Raw genomic sequence first — 23,220 nt, 5'->3', positions numbered from 1 at the left:
GCAGATGAGTAGTTCTGTTACCATATATTATTTTTAAACTATCTTTAAAACAGTGAAAATGCCTAAAAACATGTGTTTTCAGAATATACTTAGGCATGAAACATCTGATAGAGATTCTTGAAACAACTCAAGGACCTTGCTTTCTAACTTCGTCTTCATTCCTCTGCCTTAAAATGTTATGGTCACGGCCCAAATCTCATAGCTGCCCCATGCACAATGAGAAGACTGCGCTTAGAGAGGATACCACACCAGAAGCACCAGTGAGTGTCGCACTTTTCATCCTGCCTCATGAACACTTGACTAGGCAAGTCCCTTAAGCCTGAGTTGCTGAATATGCAATTTAAAACCCTAACAAACAGTAGTCAGTGTGCTGTGTTCAAGTTTCCAACACTTTCTGCCATAGCTTGGTCCCCAGCAACTACCAGCAAGCCTAACCACAGCGACCGAAACATTTGACAGTTTTCGTCGCTGCTGAAGCCACGACGTTGCGTGGTCGCTGAGGCTCACTTCGAAACCGGCGACATGGCTGTCCTGAGCGGTCAGCTTGTCCCAGCCGAGCAGGAGGTTGCTGTTGCCGATTGGCAGGAGGATGTTGAGGCCGGTGGGCAAGGTCCGCGGCACCTCGCGCTTCGCACTCTCCTCTGCTTTCTGGAACAAGTGTTTTAGAAACTGCTAGGTTAGAAGTGAAACTACACAAATATAGGTATAAGAATTTTTAATAATGTATACACATATGTGAGTGTGCAAACATGCAGGTGAAAAACATGCGAGTGAGCAAGTGTGCAAATAATGCAAGAGTGCTGTGATGCAAAAATGCATTTGAGTGACCCTCTCCTGAGACCGTCCTCTTCTTCATCATCCAGCGTCTCACTCCTGGTCGTTTAACTTTTTGTTGCCCCCTGAGTGTTAACATTTTTGTTACGTTCCGATGACATCATCGCCTCGACTTTCTATCAGCTGTAAAGAAGTTTCAGTTCAAAAAACCTTATATCATTACATAGTCATTACTTGAAGTGATGTACCCTGGTAAACATACTACTTGGACACAAAAATGTTGAAAAATAAAAATCTTTTAATTTCACAAAGGTTGCATTAATCACAATAGCTAATATTAGCTATTTACTTCAGAATGAATTTATCACAAATAAAATTTTTAATGAAAAAGTTGCCAAATTTTCCTGATTTCTTATACTATAAGTAATCCCAAAAATCTTTCTTGCAAAGGTAAGACTTTGGCAAGGTTATAAGCTATTCCAGGAAACAAGTGAATCTAATGGTTGACATCGTTCGGGCCTGCTGCCCTTTTCAAGCCCGATACGCCACCGCCTAAACAAACCCCACCCTCCATCCTTCCCTACCACTAGTGCTTAGGGCGGGTGTTTGAATAGCGTGCCACGGACTTCAAGAGAGTGTTGTAGAAGCAGTGTACCACACCCCTTTAACTAGGGATAAACATTGTAATTCTTTTTTGCTTATTTTTCCCCAAGTGGCGTGTGACGTCAGATCGGCCGGGAGTGTTTTTATGTACTTTAAATAATTCATAGTCAGTAAGGGTATAAACAACGAAAAGACGTATCGAACATGCACGAGGCGAACCGAAGTCCGCAGAAGCCGGACTAGTTAACATTACTAATAAATTGTTGTAATTTTAGTTAATAGTTTTTTATCATGCATCAAATTAATATAATTATTAAGAGTGTTTCATGTCTTACCTGTAGCTTCCTGTGGCACGTAATCGTAAAAAAGGTATAACGGTAATTGGTTCGGCGCAAAGACGCCATGTTAGGCTAGCGGAGCCCTGAGCTCACCGCAGTCCTTCGCCAGCACCGACCGAGAGTAGACGCATCAGCACCCCGGGGACCTCACCGCTTGCCTGCACTGCTAAGTAATTATGTTAAATTTTAATCATCTTAAATCTTTTCATTCGTAATTCCTCGGGGCTTCTCTTGGTTGGGGGGACTGTTTAAATAATTGTATGAGTGACCACTATGGTCCTTTTTATGCTAATTCCTAGTTGTAGAGTGTGACCACGTGGTCAGGTCGCACCACGTGAACCGATTCGTACCGCAGGCGTTGTGTGATGTAATCAAAGGTGTAGGAGAAGTAGCAACTAATAAACCAGGGCATACGATTTTATTTGTATTTGTTTGTTTCAACATCCTGAGTGTGACGGCGTGTGGGACGCCGTAAGAGCCGACTGTGTAGGTGAAGAGCGTACCAGACGCTGAGAGTGGACCAGTAGCGAGTACTAGGATTGGCTTTACAGGGGTTAAAATCACGCCTCACATGGGCGACGTCACGGCCCTGAAAAAGAGTCTCTCCCGGGTCCGTGCTCCTTGCACGGTGGAGCCCACAAATTAATCTCAGTACATGTATCAATGCGAACCCCCGCTTAGCATAAGGACAGTTAGGCCCCGGGCCATGTCATGGTGCTCCCGTACTGACCACGAGCTATCAATAGGACACTAGTAATGTGACAAATACAAACATCTGCATAAACCATACACCACCCATTAACTACTCAATTTGACCATTTCATGGCATCACACAATAATTAATATAAAATTACATGGAATGAACATCATATTAAAACAAGAGTCAAACACTTGTAACTAATGCTAGCCCTCAGTTCTAATTTGGATCCATCTTAAAAAGTCAAAATATTTCTAACCGTCATCAGATCTCTTGGGTACTTCTTAAAGTACTTCAAAGTCAAATATGCTGCTCTTTAGCTTAAAAAAAATTACACTGCTTAGTGTAGTACAGCTGCTGCCAAAACATTGTGGCCAATTAAAAATCATTAAAGCTGATAACGCTGAATCCAATGAAATGGATTGGCACCCTCCATATCTATCATAAACTCAAGGAATGAAATGTTAAGTACACACGCGGCCATTAAATTAATCATTAGGCAGGTCAAATCTCAAATAAATAACAAGAAAAGATGTTTTTGATAAACAGGCGAGTAAATAATATTTTGCCTAATTCCTAATAAATAATTAAAAACAACAAAACTAACTAAATAAAGTTATACTAATTAAATCATTATTAATAATAATGACAAATTCAATAATTAATTAAAACAAATAATTAAAATATAACAAATAAAAACAAAAAAAAAATTAAATTATAAAATACTAAATAATAATGGCTATTATAAAGCGTATACAAAAACATGTAAACACAAGCAAACCATTCAGGAAGAAAAATTACGGTACATTTTTGTAATTGTTGTCAAAATGTTTACATCAAGTTGGAGAAATAAAAGTTTATTTTATTAACTCCTAACGCAGAGGGGTGTTATAAGCTAAATGCATATATGTGTATCTGTGTATCTGTCTGTGGAATCATAGCTCCCAAAAAAACAAACCAATTTTAATTAATTAATTTTTATTTATCTGAAAGGTGATTTATCAAGTGTTCTTAGCTATGATTTAACAAAATCTGTTCAGCCGTTTGAAAATCATTATCTCTTTTCTAGTTCATGAAGGGATGTGAGCAACTTCCACAGGTCTGATCGATTCAAAATTTGGTATACTATTACTTCAATGATATTGCAAGACCATGGTAACCTTGACCTGATGCAGTATGGTATGGATGGTGTAGTACCTTACAGACTACAAAAACAAAACAGTGGTAAAATATGATGATAGTGTTTAAAGCATTTTAATTACTAATACGTAGTAGCTTCAAGTGAGAATTGCAAAGTTGGGGGTATTTTAAACTTTTAATTTAAGTTTTTTTTATTATTATGCTATTTTATATGTATGGTTTGTTACGTGTTTAAGTTTTTCAATAAAAATAGATATTGAAGTAGCTTGGCTTCTGGGTTGTAGCCGCATCCAAGGCCATCATCAGGGTACTGAACTGTTACCTACTGTTCAGTAGGTAACTCTACCCTGATGATGTTGACTGCAATGTTGACCAAAACATAGGTGATATATTCGCTTTGGACGTAGCTACAACCCAGAAGCCAAGCTACTTCTGAATATGGCCGCGAAAGCCTGCGATATTTATTAAAAATAGTTATTATGAGAGTTTACACTGCATATTGTTGTCAGTTTGGCAACCCTACCCAACAGACTGGCCCTGACACAGCCCATGTCAAGCCAAAGGCTTTGTATAGGGAACCAAATTTGATGCAACTACAAAAACCAATAAAGATTTAAGATTTTTATTAATGATCCTTTGATTTAACTGAAGCATAAATAAGGGACATTAATTTTAGATGCTCTCACACAATGAAAGTGAAAGTTTTGTTTGTGAATTATAAGGTTGAATGTTCAGTTTTAGGTTTTGATTATGTTTTACGTGCTTCATAATTTTGTTGATGTTTGATGCTTGAACATAAAGAAGTGATGCAAACTGCACTGATGTTTGGCAACAATTGTCGGCTTGAACAGTTATTCTAGTTTCCCCCACTTCGTAACTGTAAGAAACATGAAAAATTAAATTGGGACCATTTTTGTTAGTAATTTTGTTGCAAACAACTTCAATCATAAGTATTATTGCTAAAGCCATGCAATTTTGGAAATATAATGTGAATGAAGACATATTTTAAAGTCTTACAATGATAACTCTGGGTTCCTTATGAAGAAACAGGATTTAATTAATGGACATTCTCTCAACTGACACTTCCTAGAAAGACTTACTGTACTGCATTAACGCACCATTGAGTGTTGCCGTTTTAGAGATTTGAAACCTTAAAACCTTAAAAGTGAGAATCATTTTAAAGTAAAGTACAACATATTTTGTAAATTATGAGATTTTACTGTAGTGCATTTCCTACTGCCTAATTATGCAGCGATACTTACCTCACAGGTCAAATTCAGAGAGTTTATTGTGAAACATTTGGCATCTCCAACGTATTATGTGACAATGTATTGAACCTGGATTGCAAAATTTTTGTACCTCATCAGGATCATTTCCTGCAAGATGATTACACTCTTGTGCACCGACTGGCAGCACGGATGCGGCTGCTGCGTTTACTGTTTTGCACGGTGGTTCCATGTTGCTGGCATCTGCAACAATAACACCAACAGTGGACTCAGTCAGAACTTGAATCAAGTGCATTGCCGTGTGGGGAGAGACAAACACTTCATCTATCTATCATGTGGTGATATTACTTTAAAAGCCACTGTCTACTGTGGAACACAATGTAAACAGTCATTGGCAATGGAATAAGCTAAGTTGAAAGAGCTGTCTTGAACAAAATCATTATTAATTTGAATTCATTCGAAGTTGGTTATGGATTTAGCTTTGTCAATATGTTGATAGTAACACGCTGCAAGGACATGTTTGTGAAAGTCTATTGCCATCCTCAGCAAAGAAAAAGAAAAGGCCAGATTAATTAATTTTCTTGGAGAGGAAAACCCTAATGGTTTCAAAATCACTCGCACATACAATGCTTTAAAGCAGGACACGTAGTTTTGATTTATGTCTTATGTGTAAATGTTGCAGTATTTATATGTTGATTATATGAAAACTGTTGGCTGAGTACTAAAATATTGTTTACTTCAAAATTAATCTCCATTAAATAAATCGGCAAACTCGTATGCCTTCTACAATGAAGTTATCCTTAAAATGTTTAATATTTTATTCTAAAGAACATATTATTAAAGCCGAAAAAGCCTTGAAGAACTGCTGTCCCACATAGGTATTTGAATGTAATTTTAACTCGCAAATCTCGGATACAGGTATTTCCTTCTTCACTCCTATACTTCCGATAACTCAAAAAAGAGTTGCCTGCTCTAATTTTGTTTACTGAGAAGCACATGTTATTACAAAATACAGATTTTTTTTTACCCCCAGTTTGTTGTGCATTTGCAGGCACTCACATAATCTGATAAGGTAATTCAGGAGAGTCACTGCCTTTCCCTCAAAAAAAACAAAAAAAAACACACACACACACACACACATATATATATATATATACACACACACATACATACACACACACATACATACATATAAAAAATGAATATTGCAGTTCTTCTAATATTCAATGATTTCCCACAACTAAAGACCTTTCCTAATTCTTACTCAATTCTGAACTACCTAATAATGGGGAAAGTAATAATCTTAAGGGAAATGGATAGGTGAAAATATTAAAAAATCCCTTTCGGCACGGCCGACAGGCATAGGTAGATTTCGAAGTACCTACTTATTCTGAAATTGTTCTGGAAACTTCTATAAACTGCTGGAACATTTTTAAAACTTTATGTACATTTTTTCATATTCCATGCAGCGAAAATATTACGAACGTTTTTAACTCAATGCAGCTAGCATTGTATAGCTTAGAACAATTTTTCATATTATGCCTACATGTCAGTGGCGAGGCGTGAGGTTTACATGAGGGAAAGCAACAACTCCGTTCACCCCAAAACAAGGCCGTTGGGGGGAAGGGAAGGGGGGTCCGGGGGCCCTCCCCCGGGAAAATATGGATTTCAAGGTACAAAAGGGTGCTATTTAAGTAGTTTTCTTAACTGAACATTGACTATTCTACAGGTAGAAAAATTGACATTTTTTTTTTAATTATAAACTATTTTTGAAAAATAATAATGTTTGACATACATTATTCTGATGATAAAATACCTACTCTACATTATTTATGTACTAAGTGGGAGTGTAGTATCATCGATGTCTGGTACAAGATATATAAACAGACAGCACATGGCAAAGTAATTACTTAAAATAAAGAGAAGAACCTCATAAAAATGTACTAGAATAGTAAAAATTAAATGTTGGTATTTTTTGTACCAACACAAAAGAAACTATCTTCATACGTGATCAGAAACTCTGTTAACTGGTACGTGTACCAAGAAACTGGCACGTCAATCATTCCATTCATGAAACACTACAATTAAATTTTTTTCCTAGCCTAAATTATTCTAAGTGTGTAGGGGAGGGTCCAGGTTAGGGGAGGACCTAAATGTGTCTCAGGCCGAAGCCTATACACTCTACCATGCGGGTTTTTAACCATGCAGGACAAGGGCGCGTGCATCGTGTGCTATTGGGGTTTACTGGCCAGCCATGGTTGCAATTGGCGCCATGACTGACACCCCATTGGTCGCCTAGCTTAAAAGCTAGCTAATATGACCCAGGTAAAACCTGCATAGACACAGGGAAAACCCTGGGCCGGGTCATGCGGGGATCAATTAACATGCATTAAGCAAGCAGGTAACTACTGGACAAGAGGGAAGAAGGGTCCAGGTAAGAAGAGTTGGAGGGGCTGAAAAATCAACCATGCTGGAGTTGGGTGCTTGGGCCTTGCGGCCCGGATTTAAATGTTGGGTACTCCTGGGTTATTATTAGCCAGGGGCGCATGCGCCCCCAGGGGCGGGCGACTTCACTTAGCCCAGCCCAGCTGCCCAGGCAGCCACAGTTAAGACAGATGTGGGCAGACGAGCCAGTAAACTGGCTTGAACTGCGGGTGCACGGGGCGAAAGGCAGCCTGACATTGCGCCATCTTCATCTTCCCGTCAACAGCCAACGACCTTTAAAGCCAGGGTGGGGGTAAGTCGTTCAGGCGAATGAAGTATCTTGCGAGTCGGACCCTCTTGTCCTCCAAATTCCCGGGACAGTTGAAGGTCGCGTCGCCCAGGCTACCACTGGCTCCAACAGGGCCCCAACTTAAAGGCGCCGCCATCTCTTCCTTCAGAGTTCCGATGCTGTTCAGTTCCGTTGCGCGCGCGGCAGTCCACAGCTCCGCAAGTTCCAGACCGCAGTTCGTCTACACTTCGCATTTTGTCAGCACATCGAGCTCCCCTGCGGTGCCTTCGCCGACGGAACTGCTTCCTGCCACTCGCCGAGCTACATTCAGGCTACCTTTCACCCCGATAGCCGTGATAACGACTCCACAGGCCAGCCATTGGTCCGCGGACTGCTATTGGTTATTCACAGTCACTCCAGCGAGATTGCAACCCTCGAGCTGGGATCCCGTATCCGCCACCCGTACGCCCACAAATCCCCCACGCACTGCCAGCCAACAGGCCGCGGGAGAGATGCGCGCGCCCCGAGAGACGACCGCCGACTGAAACGCGACCTCGCCACCTGCCCTGCCGAACTGTGGCGGACATAGCCGAAGCAGTCGGCGGAAGAATTCCACCATCTGCTTCGGCTATGTTCGCTTCACTTCGGCAAGAAAGCGCTACGTTCGTAGCTTCTACCACGTGTTTTTACAGCCAATCCCCTCCTCAAACCATTGTACCATGCCACCCCCCTTCCGAAAGGAAACTACTGCGGCAGCCTTCCTGCTGAAAGCGGTCCTACCAGCGCTTCTAAACCTAGCAGCGCTTCTAAAATCGCATGCTTTGTGTGTCAACGAGTTCTTTTCTTATAGCGCACAGCGCACAGTATTGGGTCCCAAGAAGATAATGTAAAAAATACATACACATAACTGCACGAGCCAAAGTAAAATACTTTTCTGAATAAAATATTTATTTTAAAAATACATTGTCTGGAAACTGCATGGGCAAGCACTGCTTGCCTTGCTTGCCCTGACGAGACGCCACTGCTACATGTGATAGTAGTGAACATGATACAAAAATTAAATTAATTTTATTTCCACCTGTGTTTTTTTTCAACCCCTTGCATGAATAGTAACCCCTGTTTATTTCACCCTTTTCAGGAATCATTGGTTGTTTAAAAAAATGTTTTAGGCAAAAGTTTTTGAATATATTTTTACGAAGGTGAGCAAGGCTGACATGTGGCCGCGCAACATGAGACATTCCGCGCGCACCTGGGTCGCCGCTTCCCCTCCCTCCAGCCCTCAGCTCCCTGAGCGGCGCTGTTAGTTTGACATCCGAAACCTGACAGTTGTGGAGTTACGCGTGGCGAGAGTCCCGAACGAAGTTCCGAGCGAAGCGTCGAGCTAATCATTGGCGAAGGGAAGTGCGACGGCGGCCACGGAGTGCATCGACGGAGTCCCACGACAAAGTTCCACGAGGGGTGCTGTGGCGAGAGTTTCCCAGAGGTGCGGCCCAGCGAGGTGTGCGTTGTGGAAAAACCGAGTGACTGGGGAATAAACATTTTTAAGCTTAATTGATTATTAGGCATTTTTAGAAGATTATTTGTAAGTGATGTAAATATTGGCAATCAATAAAACTGTGTAGTAAAATCTTTAATTGGGCTATCCATTTACGAACCCAGTAGTTTTCCACACGACAATTTATTATTTATATTTTAATAAATCGTAACAATATTTTTAGGTTTACCAACAATTTGAACGGATTTAATAGTGCTCCTACGAAAGGAGTTATGAATTTTTTGTCCTTCATCCCTTTTTTTTTTCTTTTTTTTTTCAGCCTTTGCTAATTGTACTTTGTATAAAAAATGACTTCAAATGAATGTTTTCTATAATATTTAAAGGTTTTACCATAAATAAGAACTGATTTAATTGTGTATATGGTACAAAAATGAGGAATTTTTTTAAATTCTAACCCTGTATTTTTCATTCACCTGCTGCAATGGTTTGTTATATCAAAAATTGTTTCAGACAAAAGTTTTAGACAATAATTAAAAGATTTTCAAGTAGTTTGAGCAGATTTGATAGTGTATCTACTAAGGGAGTTATGAATTTTTTTGTCCAACCCTTGTTTTTTCCCACCCTTTGTTATAATTGTTGGTTGTATAAAAATTATTTTGGACAAAAGCTGTAGACAATATTTTAAGGTTTTGTATTAAATAAGAATGGATTTAATACCGTACATGGTATGGAAATTATTATTTTATTTAATTTTATCCCTGTTTTTTCCCCCCTTTGCTGCAATGGTTTGTTTTATCAAAAATTGTTTTAGACAAAAGTTTTAAATAAGATTTCTATGAATTACAAACATTTGAACGGATTCTATAATGTGTCTACTAAGGAAGTTACACATTTTTTTACCTTCAACCCCATGTTTTATTTCAACCCTTGCTATAATAGTTGGTCGTATAAAAATGATTTCAGACAAAAGTTGTAGATGATATTTTAAGGTTTTACATTAAATAAGAATGGATTTTAAAAAGTGTACATAGTATGGAAATTACTGATATATTTTTTTAAAATCTACCCCTCTCTTTTTTATCCCTTTTCTGCAATGGTTTCTTTTTATCAAAAATTGTTTCAGACAAAAGTTTTAGATAAAAGTTAAACTATTTACAAATAATTTGAACGGATTCAATAAGGTGCCTACTAAAGGAGTTATGGATTTTTTTGTTCTCCAAACCTTGTTTTTTCACCCCTTGCAGTTATGGTTGGTCATATTAAAAATGTATTTTGCCAAAGTTTTTGGTATTACTCCTACGAGTTACAATACGTTAAAATGGATGCAATATGTATATAATTATGGAAGTTATAGCGATTTTTCTGTGTTTAAAAAACCTTTCTCATATTTACTTTTTTGGTGGAATTTTACCCAATAACAAATTTGACTGAGATTTTCCATTACTCGATTTTATGTATCAGTTTAGAAGTGATTAGTGAAAAATTACAGCAGTTATTGTGGTCATAAAATTGTGATATAAACTTTTGAGTTGATGGTTTTGAGATCTTCAGACCATGAAATGAAAAAAACAGACAATAATTTTCTGTAAGTCACACCATGGTATTGGCTACAATATGTAGTCTTTCTTCGAAATCTACCTAAAAACCAAAACATTATTGAAAAAGAAATTAATTATTATAATAATTTTAACAATCAAAACAGAAATACATACTATTTTCAGATTTATCTCTTTATTTTCGAAAAAGCCATGACTATATTATTAACATCCCAAGGCCATGCTACAGGTGTGTACAATTTTCACAATTTGTATATGGATTGTGCACTATATAATTATAGGATCTAGAAAAATAACTACGTACAAACCTTCAGAACTTACTTGAAACTATATATATATATATATATATATATATATATATATATATATATATATATATATATATATATATATATATATATATATGTAGCTAGCCGATACCATGGTACGACTTACAGAAAATTATTATCTGTTTTTTTCATTTCATGGTCTGAAGACCCCAAAACCATCAACTCAAAAGTTTATATTACAATTTTATGACCACAATAACTGCTGTAATTTTGCACTATATATAAGTATGTATGTATGTACGTACGTATATATATATATATCACAATAACTGCTGTAATTTTGCTCTCTCTCTCTCTCTCTCTCTCTCTCTCTCTCTCTCTCTCTCTCTCTCTCTATATATATATATATATATAGCAAAATTACAGCAGTTATTGTGGTCATAAAATTGTAATATAAACTTTTGAGTTTATATATATATATATATATATATATATGCATTTGTGCTGTGAGTTAGACTTTAGTGATTGTTCCTAAAAACTTTAATTTTCATTATTAAAAAGTTTGTCTTTTTTAAAGGTGTGAAATGCTTTTTCAGGCGTAAAAAATTAACTCTCACAATGAGGGACGAAACTATAGTGTACCATTTTTCAAATTCTTGAATATAAAAATATAAAATGTGGTCATATGCAGAAGTAGGCAGCGACTGATTGTGTCCCACAGTTCCTTCTCTTTCCGCATGTGCTACATGAAACAGTGACATCAGAGGGCAGGTACCTCAGTCATCCATTTGCATCCTAATTAATTAAAATTTGTTTTAAACATACAAATATTCTTTTTTTATTACTACAAAACAGTTAAATATTTCAGTAAAATGTACTTAAATTTTTAAGTACCAAAAAAATTTTTTAAAATGACTTGTCACTGCAATAGCTTAAGAGAGACTATTCAATTACAATTTTTTTTTATATATATGTAATAAGTAATAAAAAGTATAGCAAAATTTGTCTTCCAACATTCTTAATAGACTTTATGTTCTAGTAATAACTAACGACCTCAATGCCAATAAGTGTATTAATTTATTATGTAAATTTAATAAAAAAAATTGTGTACCAAAACTGACAAAAATCTTATCTTTTTTACAAACATTCTAAAAAATTGACTAAGAATTTTAACCAGTTACTTTAATTTGTTTAAAAATGACAAATAAACTTTTACTCAATAATTTCATAATATTTGGAATTTATTAACTAGTAAATATTTTCTCAGTAAAAATGAAATTTTGTGAAGGCAGTTTGACATAAATAGGACTTCACCTTTTTAAACTAACTAGTCCTCAATAACTTCAAAATTCTCCAACTGACAGTTAAAACAATTCATAATTTTCAATTATTTTAGAAGTTCTAAAAATGTTTATTAATAATATAGTATAGCATACCCATTTATGAGTAACAGAATTTTGTTAAATTTGTTTACATTTTTAAAACTTACCATGTGAAACATTGAATGAATTTGGAATATGTTAAATTTTTAGTTACATTAATTATTTCATGAAACTAATTTACCTACAACAGAGTCTACTAACTATGTACATATTTAAATGTTTCAATTCAGATCAAAATTATTTTAAGAACATTCATAACTATCCCGTAGGAAGTATTGTATATTTTATTTCAAATATTATTTTATCAACACTAATTAAATTACATTCCGTAATTTTAGGAAATATAACTTGATACTCAAAAGAAAAAAAAATTTTTACTAAATCGCTTGAAAACAAAAATTATAGTAAAAAATGGTTCTAAGTTGTATGAATAACTTTTTGTATTGAATATGTAAACGGAATTCATCTATAAGTTGTCAATGATCAGTAATAGCTATATACACTTAGGAAGTAAATATTATAAGTGATAGTACTACTGTGACTGAGTAATTTAATTGCAGCACATTCTGTCATAATGTTGGGTTGTGGTCATAAAAACAAAAAATTAATAAATAAGAAAAATTTCAATTTTCCTTTCATAACAGTGTTAAATGAAGTGATTTAATACTTAATTCACTAAAATAATTATGTGTAAAAATTTTATTAACCAGTAGGATAAAATAAACTATTAATATTATAGTCTTATCTATTAAAATTCTTTTAGTGGAATTGTGCAAAATATTCACACTCATAAGGCTACCTATATTTGCACGAAAACCATAACCTCAACTAAAATAAATCTGCATGAGACATAGTGTTTGACTCTATATTAAATGTATGTGTGTGTATATATATATATATTTTTTTGTTTCTGCTGTTTTACATTGTTTTATTAGCAGAAAATTAATTAAGCAGAAACACAATGTTGTGTAAATGCAAAACATTGTCTCTGATTAATAACCATCCAAAAAGAATGTTACAATAGTCAACATTATAGTAAGACTTATTGTATAAGTCAAAGAAAAAATTACAAGACTCACCTTTAGGTACATGTCCACATTTCTGTCGATCACAATTCTGCAGTGATGACAATTCCTTTCTTGGCTTCTTTTTTCTTAACGGGAAAGTCTTTTCTGTCGGAGCTGCTTTGGAGCCCTGATGTTCCAGCAACTGTGCATGCTTGCAGTTATTCCAGCAAAGTATTCCACATCCAGAGGATTTGGACTCCGAACTCAGTGTGTCAGAGTCAGAAAATTTTGATTTACTGCAGCGATGGCGCACATCTTTCCTGGTATGCAAACAAAAATGTAGTCCAGCATCGTCTAGCAGAGGAAGTTGTTTACGGCTCCGATGAAAGGAAATTGAACTACCACTATCTTTGGTGCTTGCTATGTTCTTTGATCTCGTTTCTTGCGTCTTGCTGCACTTATGCCTCTTCTTTTGAGCTCTGTTACGAACAAGCACCTTATCCTTGGACGTAGAATCCAAGCACACATTCTCCAGTTCAAAATTTCCTGCTTCGTTTTCTTCCAGAGCTGTTTTATAACACTGACTAATCGGCTTGTCCTCCCAAGCAAGTTCTCCAGTCGATGTTGTCACATTGGTTGATATGAAATCCAGTGACCCTGCTTCATATTTGCTACTTGTCGTCTGTATCCTTCTGACTGGCTCCATCAACATCAACACCTTTGCTGCGGACTTCTGAACTTCCTGTTTACTATTCATTTCCACGCCAACTGGAGCAGAAATGTCTTGCTGTGTCGAGTAATTTTGCTTCATTTCAAATGTTGTTATGTCAAACATATTAGATTGCAAAAATTGCACACTTTTTTTTAATTGTACTTGCTTGCGCAACGTTGGCTTCACTGCAACCTTTCTTTCGTCTGCAGGCTCTTGGTGTTTAGATTCCAATTTACAATCTACATTTTCTTTACTTGTTTTCTCTGTGTCTCTCTGTTCTCTAGGCTCTTCTAATTTGTTTCCCGCCAACTGCTGCAGTGCAGTTATAATTTCTGCTATTATGGTATCATCACTTTTTGCCACTCTACCTGGTGGTGCCTCCATTGTCTTTATAACTGGTTCGTGGAACGCCATAATTTTGCTGTGGATTTTTCGCAGGACATCATTTGCGAGTTCCTCTTTGTAGTTTTCCTCGCATGGATTAGCATCCTGCTGCTTTAAAGGTTCTTTTCCAGGAGATTTTTTAAAATGTAACGGTGCTGGTGAAAGCATGAGGGAATTATGTTCAGGGCCTGCTAAAACGTCAACTCGCATAACGTGGTATACATTCACTGACTCATCATCTTCATTTGCTGGTTGTGTTTCAGAGTTACCGTTTTGATTGTTGTCCGAGCTATTTTCGTCACCTCCACCATTGCCATCTCCATTAACGTTTTCCACAGTGTTTTCGATAACATTATTGGAATCATCATGGGTTGGTTTTTTAACTTCTGCTTCACGGCCTCCTGTGATATCTGTTATCAGCTGATAAATTATGTCCCGTACGTCTTCCTCTGGTGAACCCGCTAAGCTAGAAATAATGCCGTGTACAACACCTCTACAAATATCATCAGCAGTTAATTCTCCTTCACTTGTAGGCGTCTTTGCTGGCTTCACTCCTGAACAGTCCAGTTTTCTAGCAAGTTCTGTAAGCAAATGGATTACCATACTAGTTACAATTATGATAAACAGGACATACTTTTTAATCACAATTTATAAAACAACATGAAAAAAATTATGAGTTAATATTTTGAAACAAAAGGATTTTTTTGTCCCTCTATCAGAAGTGAGTATTTATATGATATTAATATTGTGAATATAACATTAATTAATCAAAATTTGTGTACAGTTAAAAAGTCTTAAATTCAGCACATACCATACCACTGCCAAGTTGGATTAGCAATTTTTCTGGATTATCAAATGTCAATATAGTTTTGAAAACAGAAAACACTGTACCTAAAATCTGCAAAGATTTGGCTGTGCATTGTGCCTTGTTTGGACTGTCAGCTCATGATATATTATTGTTAAGGGAAAAAAGTTTATGTTAAATAATGAAATTGTAATGTTTGAACACACAGTGGTGTTCTGCTTAAAATAAATCTCAAAAATTCACATGAAAGAAATTATTATCACGAAAATGAGCAAAAACATGATAATGATTTAGTCTAGCATAATGTTTACAAAAATATATTTTAATAATGAATCATTAATATTTTTAGTAGCGGATATGTTTTGGTATCTGAGAATGTGCATGAGTAAGTACACTGTGCGAGATGAGATAACAAGTGGAAAGCTGCATGCAGCTGTCAGAAGTATGAATGTATAAATAAATGAATTATGACTTTGTGCCTCACCAATATCCAGGACGAGACCATAGGAGATATGATGAGATGAGAATGGACCATTGGTAGAATGAATGGGTGGGGAAAACGGGAATACCCAGAGAAAAACCACCGGCTCACTGCAGTGTATGCCATGTTATCTATTAACGAAAACCCAGGGTAATCCTGTCGGGGATTGAATCCAGACTGCCAAAGTGTAACGTGAGTTCTCTGACTAGTTAAAAGCATTTTTTTAATTGAGTTTTTGTAAATATTTTGTAAATCACTTAAATAAATATTTTTATCACTTAATATTTGAATGTACATTAAAAAATCTCAGCTAAGTGTTTCAAAACTTAAAAATACCAAAATATACAATCCAAAATATGTTTCAATTACATTACACTTAAAAAAGAAATTCACACTATTACAAAAACTATTAGCTATGATACACTTATCCTCTGCCTGTTATACTGTTATATTTTCTTTGTAAGAGTTAAGTTGTTATAGTACATGCCAGACGTCTCAAACCGTCAACATGGTGGTGAGTGGGGAAAGGAAATGCACATCAGTGGGGCAAGGCCAAAGAGGTTGATAAATCTCCTTGCGCGTGCCAGTTCTCTGAGTGTGCTATGTTTGTTCAAAATATGTGTTGACCATCTGGATACACAGATAAGCATCTTTACGATGATTGATGTTTTCAAAACAGTTGTGCAACTGTGCCGCAACGAGTTGGCACTATTTGGTTACGTTAGCTCCGTTTACTATTTGGCTCTGCGGGGTCTGCCACTCGCCTGGATCCTCGGACCAGCAGAAGACGTCGCACGTCGCCACGCTCGCCAGCGACGGCAAGGGGCTGAGCGTCTTCCTGACCTTGGTCATGTTGGCCTTCCAGCACAGCAGGCCGCAGGCCACGTCCGAGGGCTCGCGCGAAGGCAGGTCTGCCCAGCACAGCACCGCGCACGAGCTGGCCACGCTTGCCAGCGAGCGGCACCTGCGCGGCTTGCGACCCTCCCGCCCCGCCACTTCCCAGCACAGGAGCTGGCAGCTGGGCGCCAAGTCCTTGGGCACACACAGGGCCCGTGCTCAGCTCCTGGGCTCGCAGCTAACACAGGCGACTATGGTGCATTCCAGCTGATTTGTTTGTTTGATACTGTTATGCATTGCACGGTTGAGCACAGAGGCTCGAGGCGACGAGAACTCCCAAGATCATCTTGGATTCCGAACCACTTGGTTGAGTTACGCCGCGATGTTGGGACTGAACTCACGACATCTCGCCACATGAGCGTGAAGCGTTGAGAAATCAAAGCCATCAAGTTTTTAAACAGTTCAAACAGCTACAAGACAGACTACGTGTGAAGTGAATTTCATGCTGTTATTTAGAGGAAAGATCTTCAAAAGTTGATAGCGAACCGTTGATGTTAGCTAGCATGCATCGTAAGATATAATACATTTAGGAGCAGCAGCCCACAACCTTCCATCACTGGTGACCCTATTGGATGAACTCCCTCACAGACAGGCATTAAAATGTGGGTTGTTTGATGGATATGAGTTGTACTGTGATTTGAAGATTATCGTGGGGCGCCTCATCTTCGTTAATCCTAGCCACACTTCAATCCATTATTCAGGATAGTTCAGGATGGCCAGCGAGACCTCCAAGCTGGGCAGCTGACCACAGGAAGAACAAAATGTCTTTAAGCATAGTTGCACGCAATCTCCCCTCACTGCATATCTGGGCCCAGCGTCTACCAGCTCAAGCAAGATTTGTGCTTGATCGAAGCCCAGCAGCTTCAGCCGACCACCGCAGCTAACCTGGATGGTATTCTTCAGTGACCTAACATTGTGCACCCAGATGCCTCATGACAGTCCCTCTAGCAACTTGCTGCATCAACAATCAACGGGGAGGGTGTTTTTCCTCAGCATCTCTAACAGTATCTGCAATCCCTAAAGGCTTTCTAGTGAACTGAAGCTGTTTACCTCCACTACCCTGTTAGATCACCTTCATATGTTTCTATAGCTGCATGCAGTTTCACTGCTGTATACCTAGAGAAGATGTCACTTCACACGTGCATGCATGCACCCACATCGATCTGCATAAGCAACACAAACATACATACACATGCACAAAAAAAAAATTGTTAAAATTTTAAGAAAAATATTGAAGGTATCAACTATTTGACCATTTAATTCCTAATAACACTGAACATTCGTAACTTTGGGCATCTAAATAAAAAACTTAAGAAGAAGGCTCAAGAACTGTCATATTTGCAAGTTAGTTTGGGATTTATTGACACCACTGTAGAGTAATCTCACCAGAAGCAGAATAAAAGAATGTTTGAACAAACAGAAATAAATTCACTATTTGTGACTTACAAGGCTACTTTGCATGGCTTGAAGGGATGGAAAACGCGAATTCTGTCATCAAACTCATGCCAAAAATGCAGTTGAAACAGAGTCTGCCTTTACTTTCTTTTTGAAATATTTGTAAATCCTCTGATATTTTAAATACATATAAAGCATAATTTCTTGCTATTTTAATGTAATTGTGGCTTCAGACCATTTAAGCAGGCTGAGGTATCAACTCTTCAAATGAAACTGATAACAAAGTAAGGGGGAAGAAAGACACTGTGCAAAACATTGACTTCAGGTTGAGATGCAATTCCTGGGCCCCAAACGGAAATGAAGTTGGACCACCACCAGTCACAGAACACCCCACCTCACTGATGAATATCTGCAAGTCAGTGTGAATCCATATGAAGATTTTTCCTGCGAGAATGTGCTGGATACTCGACTCAAGAAACTGGCTGTTGCCACTGTTTGCAATCAGTCCACAAGCATTTTTCACATGCGCTTTGCGGTCTCGGCTGTTCACACTGGCCAACCTGATAATATCTCTGCTGGAATATATTGTCGCGGGTTGAAATTTTGCAGGGTTGTTGAAATCAAATTTAGGGACTTTACTGACGGGACTCTGGGCTGGCTGCTCTGTTCACTCGTCAGCGCAAGTGGCGTGACCAAGTAATTGGGGCACGGGGCCGGCGCGGCGCGCTGCGGGCTTGCAGAATTTTGTTTGTTTGTTTGGCCGCACGCTGGCGCAGCCACGGGCCGCAGTTACTGGGGCGCGCTGTCGTAACAAGCCGCGCGGTGTGGCCTGCACATTGGGGTAGAGGGGGGGTAGTCTTCCCAGATGTTCTAGTTAGTTGTTTAGTAAATTTGACTTCAATAACGAGCTTTTGTTATGGTAGGCGCGGCAGGGCGCGCGAATTTAAGCGCAAGTGATTGGTGACTCGGGGCTCACTCAGGCGGAGGCTATGCGTCTCACCTGTGGTCACGAGTTGTTAGTTCGTTCGTGATGTAGGAATTCAGGCTCACTCAGGCGGAGGCTATGCGTCTCACCTGTGGTCACGAGTTGTTAGTTCGTTCGTGATGTAGGAATTCAAGCTTTCGGGCGGAAGCTATGGCCGACGCCAGAGGCCACGAGTCGTTTAATTTAAGTTAGGTCATAATGTAGTCATCTTCAAGCTTTCGGGCGGAGGCAATGGTCGACGCCAGAGGCCACGAGTCGTTTAATTTAAGTTAGGTCATAATGTAGTCGTCAAGCTTTCGGGCGGAGGCTATGGCCCTCGTCAGGGGTCACGCGTCATAGTTTTTAAAATGTAATGTTCGTTCGGGATTTCAAGGGCAGGAGAGGCCCCTACGTTATTTTTTTAAAGTAATCGATCAAGAAAGGCTTTTCGGAAAATGTGAGTATGGACTTATCTTTGTTTTAATTTTAAGTATTAATTATGATTTGAGGTATTCGGAAGGACTAGGGAAGTGTTTAGTGAAGTTCTCTCATTCTCTCTCTTGTAAGGTCGTTCAATCGTTAAGGAAGTAAAGAGATTATTGTTTTAAATTGTAATCCCGCTATTTAAATGTTCTTTAAAATGATGTTGAGTATTTGACTTTAAGAATAAAATAATTTTAATTAAGTATTATGTTATTTTGCAAAATCTCCTTAGTTCAGCTCTCACCAGACATCCTGTACGGGATGACGAACCTATGATCCTAGGTACAGTAAAGTATTTTATGAAGTTAAGACTAGTTGATGCCAAGCGAGTTGTTTCTATGTAAAGAGCTACGATTCTCGCCCCCCCCCTCTGAAGGTGGATCGTGACAGAAATGGTGGAGGCGCCGGGTAGGTGCACGAGACAGAAATGGTGGAGGCGCCGGGTAGGTTCTATTTCTGGAGAGAGAGAGAGGTAGATTTTTATGTTTATTATTAAGTTAGTTTCAGCTTCTGATAGCAGGTTATTAAGAGTTTACTTGAGGAGAGGATTACGGAATTTTAGTCTATATTGGAGGAAGTCTTTGAGATTTTTTTTTTGACGTAACAGATGTTTATTTGAGGATACTTGTAAGGATAAAGTTTATAGTGATAAGTTGTTTTAAGTCGTTGAATTTATTGTAGATTTATATCGGGGATTATTACGTGAGGAGAATACGTTATAAGTTAAATGCTTATTAGAGATAATGCAAGTGGTTTAATTTAATTGAAGTTCATTTTAAGATTGTAGGTTAAGAGAGTTAAAATTTAAAATAAAGTTTTTTTCGTAAATAGGAATTATTTTCAAGTCAAGTTTGTTTTGCTGTCGTGCGCTTAGGAGACGAGACGTACGAATTAAATCAGTCGAGGGAAGGATAGACGGTAAAAAGGAATTAAAGAGAAAACGAGAGTTTATTTAAAAGAGAGTTATAGAATTTATAGTGATGTTTTGTTTTAATAAGAAAAATGTTGAGAGTTGTTTCAGAACGACACGTCAGTGGACGTGGCAGAATGAACACGTGACGGGGAGGTGCTGAGACCTAGCGGAGAACGGAGGAACCGCAAGCGAGGGTTGGCGCACCTGATGGAATTCGGTGACGTCACGAGCACGTACAGAGACGTGGACGGCCGTGACCTTGTTTTGATCAGCTGTACGGTAACTTAGCGATAAGAAAATAGACTATTGGTTAAATAAATTTAAATTTAAGTGTGTTTTAGAAGAAGAGGAACTTTCAGTATGTAAGTAATTTAATTCAAGAAGTGTATGATGTATAGGCTAGAAGTGTTTCGTTGTAAGTTGTTTATGTTTTGTTAGTTAAATCCTACCTCGGTTTTAAAAATATTTTTTTGGGATTTGTAAACATTATTAAGGAGGTACACTATAAAATCGATAAGCATTGAGAAAACTGGGAAGGCTAGATTTTGTGTGTAGAGGGAATTTACTCCAAAAGAACAGAGAGACAAAATTAATGTTTTCATTAGGGCGAGGGACCCTAAGGTGAGGTGTTGTGTCCCTGGGAAGTAGGGATTGTAGCGCAGACCATAGGAGATGGGCTGACTACGGAATTAAGGGTCAGGAGAATCCTGAGAGTTGTGAGTAGTTTGGGGCAGGAGTTCCCCATGGTAGTACCGAAGTGGCTATCCTGTATGGGATAGGGTACCATTTCAATGAAGTTTGTTGGTGGGGTGAGAGCCCCCTGTGTAGTGGGCCTATAGCAGATAGGCACTACAGTGAAATTTTTGGTTATTTTGTGAGGTAAATTCCCTGGAGGTTAAGTAAGATTGGATTCAGTTAGGAAGGAGGGAAATGAGAAACATTGCTGTAGAGAGTTAGTGTACTTGCCTAATGTGAAATTGAATTTTACTAAATTAATTTAGGAGAAAGTTTTGTTCGGTAAATAAATAATAATGGAAGATAGCTAGATAATTAATTAATTTTTTTGAGTAAGGTGTTTTAAGTAATGAAATAAAATAATGTGAAGTAAGTTTGAATAATTGGGGAGGAGTTTCTTTAAGAGTTTAGATAATTGTTTTTGAATTTATTGAGATATTCAGCCAGTGAAGTTTGAGTGTGAGAGATACAGTGAGATTTTAAGGAAATCGGTTGTTTATTAATTAGGACAAATGAGATTTTATGATTAAGAGTCAGTAAGCATAGTTAAAATTTACGACATGATATTTGTTGACAGTTTACAGTTATTAAGGAGAAAACAGAGTAATCTATTTATTTTTATTTTAATGGTTTGAAGATAAGATTATGAATTTTTTTTTGGAAGTTTCTTTGGCATGTTGGAATAATTTTTTTTGATTTTTAGAATTTACAGAGAAAATTTAATTGATTTACATTAGTTTGGAAGTATGGAGGTTTAGTGTTCGATTAGCCCTAACTTGATGGTCGGATCCCAAAAGAATGCCGTAAAACCGATAGCCAATTGAGAGGAATGCGGTAGGCGCTTGTGTAGAGAGGGGTTGTGGGAAAACTCCTTGGGACTGATGGCAGATCAGGGGCCCTAAATAGTGTGTGATGCTGTAAAACCAGTGCAGGGAAAGCCTGGTATGCTTAAATTTTTGGGCACAGGTTAGGTAAACCTGGGGTTCCATGGGATTTAGTCATGTTAGCTGCTGTGGGACATTGAGATTTCCAGGCTCCATAGTAAAGTCAATGTAAATTTTTGTTTTCTTAAAATAATAAATTTGTTTTTAATTTATTTGAGATATTTGATTTGTAACAGTGAATACAGACCCCGAGGAATAAGAGTTGTCATGCTGTGAGAGGAGAAGGTGGTAGGCCTAAAAGGGTACAGGCACCACAGAGGTTATTTGTATTGCATAATTTAAATATAAGGAAACTTGAGAATTTGAAATTTTGTTGTTGGTTTGTACACCCATAAGAAGAGTATAGGCAGAATTTTTATTGTTATGAGATGTCTAATTTAATTGAAAAGAAGAAAGTTTAAAGATGCAAGGTAACATTATTATTGTAATAATTGAAAGAGATTAAGAGGTAGAGAGAAATAGGCAGTTTTTGTTTGTAAGTACTAAAGTTTACATATAGAAATTTAGTAACTAAGAATGAATAATAAGTTAAGTCTAGTGTAAAAGTTTTTTTTAAGTTTGTTAAGTTAAGAGTCACAAGTAAATTTTTTTTTAGAGAGAATGTCTTTGATAGGAAGTATTAGAAACTTATGGGAATTTTAGGGTAACATAAATAATGTAGGTAATGAATAATAAATAGATGGTAGGTCTTAAGTTAGGATTAACATTTGAAGCAGAATTTAATTAAGAAGAAGGAAAATAAATAGGCCTAATGAAAAGAACAAAAAAGGATTTTATGGTAAAGCATTTTTTTTAAGTAATAAACAATGAATAATAATGTTGTTTCAGGGTAATGTGTACTAATAATACAATTTTTTTTTTAGGACCAAAGAACAGGAATTATGTAATTTAAATTAACATGTATTTTTGAAACTGTTACAGATTCCTTAAGATGAGCTGAGCAGCAGTCCAGTTTACAAGATGACAAGAGTTCGAGAGACAAGATACAAGATCACTGAAACAAGAGCCAAGACTGAAGATTCAAGAGAAGAGAAAGCTGGCAGCCATGGACTTACAAGTGGAGATTAATAAGGTCATGTAAAGTTTTATTTTTTTTTATGGAAGACAGTAACTGGAGTTTTTTTTTGTTATAAACATTATTTACAGAACTTTTTAGGTTATAGTAATGTAATGGAACTAGTGAGTTGTGGTAGCTGTCAAAAAGAACTAATACCTTAAGTTTAATTTTTAAAGTTAATTTTCTTAATTTACAGAGGGATTAGTAGTTTTTTTTAAACCTTATTTAGGTTGGAATTTAAATACAATAG

At 37.3% G+C, this 23,220-nt stretch overlaps 1 protein-coding gene and 1 long non-coding RNA gene across 6 annotated transcripts in view; one reads left to right on the top strand and one right to left on the bottom strand.

The window, feature by feature from the left end:
* LOC134530667 (uncharacterized) overlaps nucleotides 1-23,220 on the bottom strand; it is a 205,970-nt gene that overhangs the window by 3,459 nt on the left and 179,291 nt on the right. For all 5 annotated transcript variants that reach the window (XM_063365710.1, XM_063365709.1, XM_063365712.1 and 2 more), the window contains 4 exons: nucleotides 16,347-16,614; nucleotides 13,273-14,877; nucleotides 4,912-5,021; nucleotides 508-648 (listed from right to left, as the gene is read on the bottom strand). In XM_063365710.1, the coding sequence (XP_063221780.1) occupies nucleotides 508-648; nucleotides 4,912-5,021; nucleotides 13,273-14,877; nucleotides 16,347-16,614 (2,124 nt within the window). The remainder of the gene's footprint in view (nucleotides 1-507; nucleotides 649-4,911; nucleotides 5,022-13,272; nucleotides 14,878-16,346; nucleotides 16,615-23,220) is intronic.
* Nucleotides 18,467-23,029, top strand: LOC134530661 (uncharacterized). Its single transcript, XR_010074852.1, has 3 exons — nucleotides 18,467-19,733; nucleotides 19,769-20,596; nucleotides 22,835-23,029. It is a non-coding gene; the product is annotated as an uncharacterized LOC134530661 (long non-coding RNA).

This window comes from Bacillus rossius, chromosome 3, assembly GCF_032445375.1.
Source record: "Bacillus rossius redtenbacheri isolate Brsri chromosome 3, Brsri_v3, whole genome shotgun sequence".
Lineage (NCBI taxonomy): Eukaryota > Metazoa > Arthropoda > Insecta > Phasmatodea > Bacillidae > Bacillus > Bacillus rossius.
This window is presented reverse-complemented; position numbering and strand designations above follow the sequence as displayed.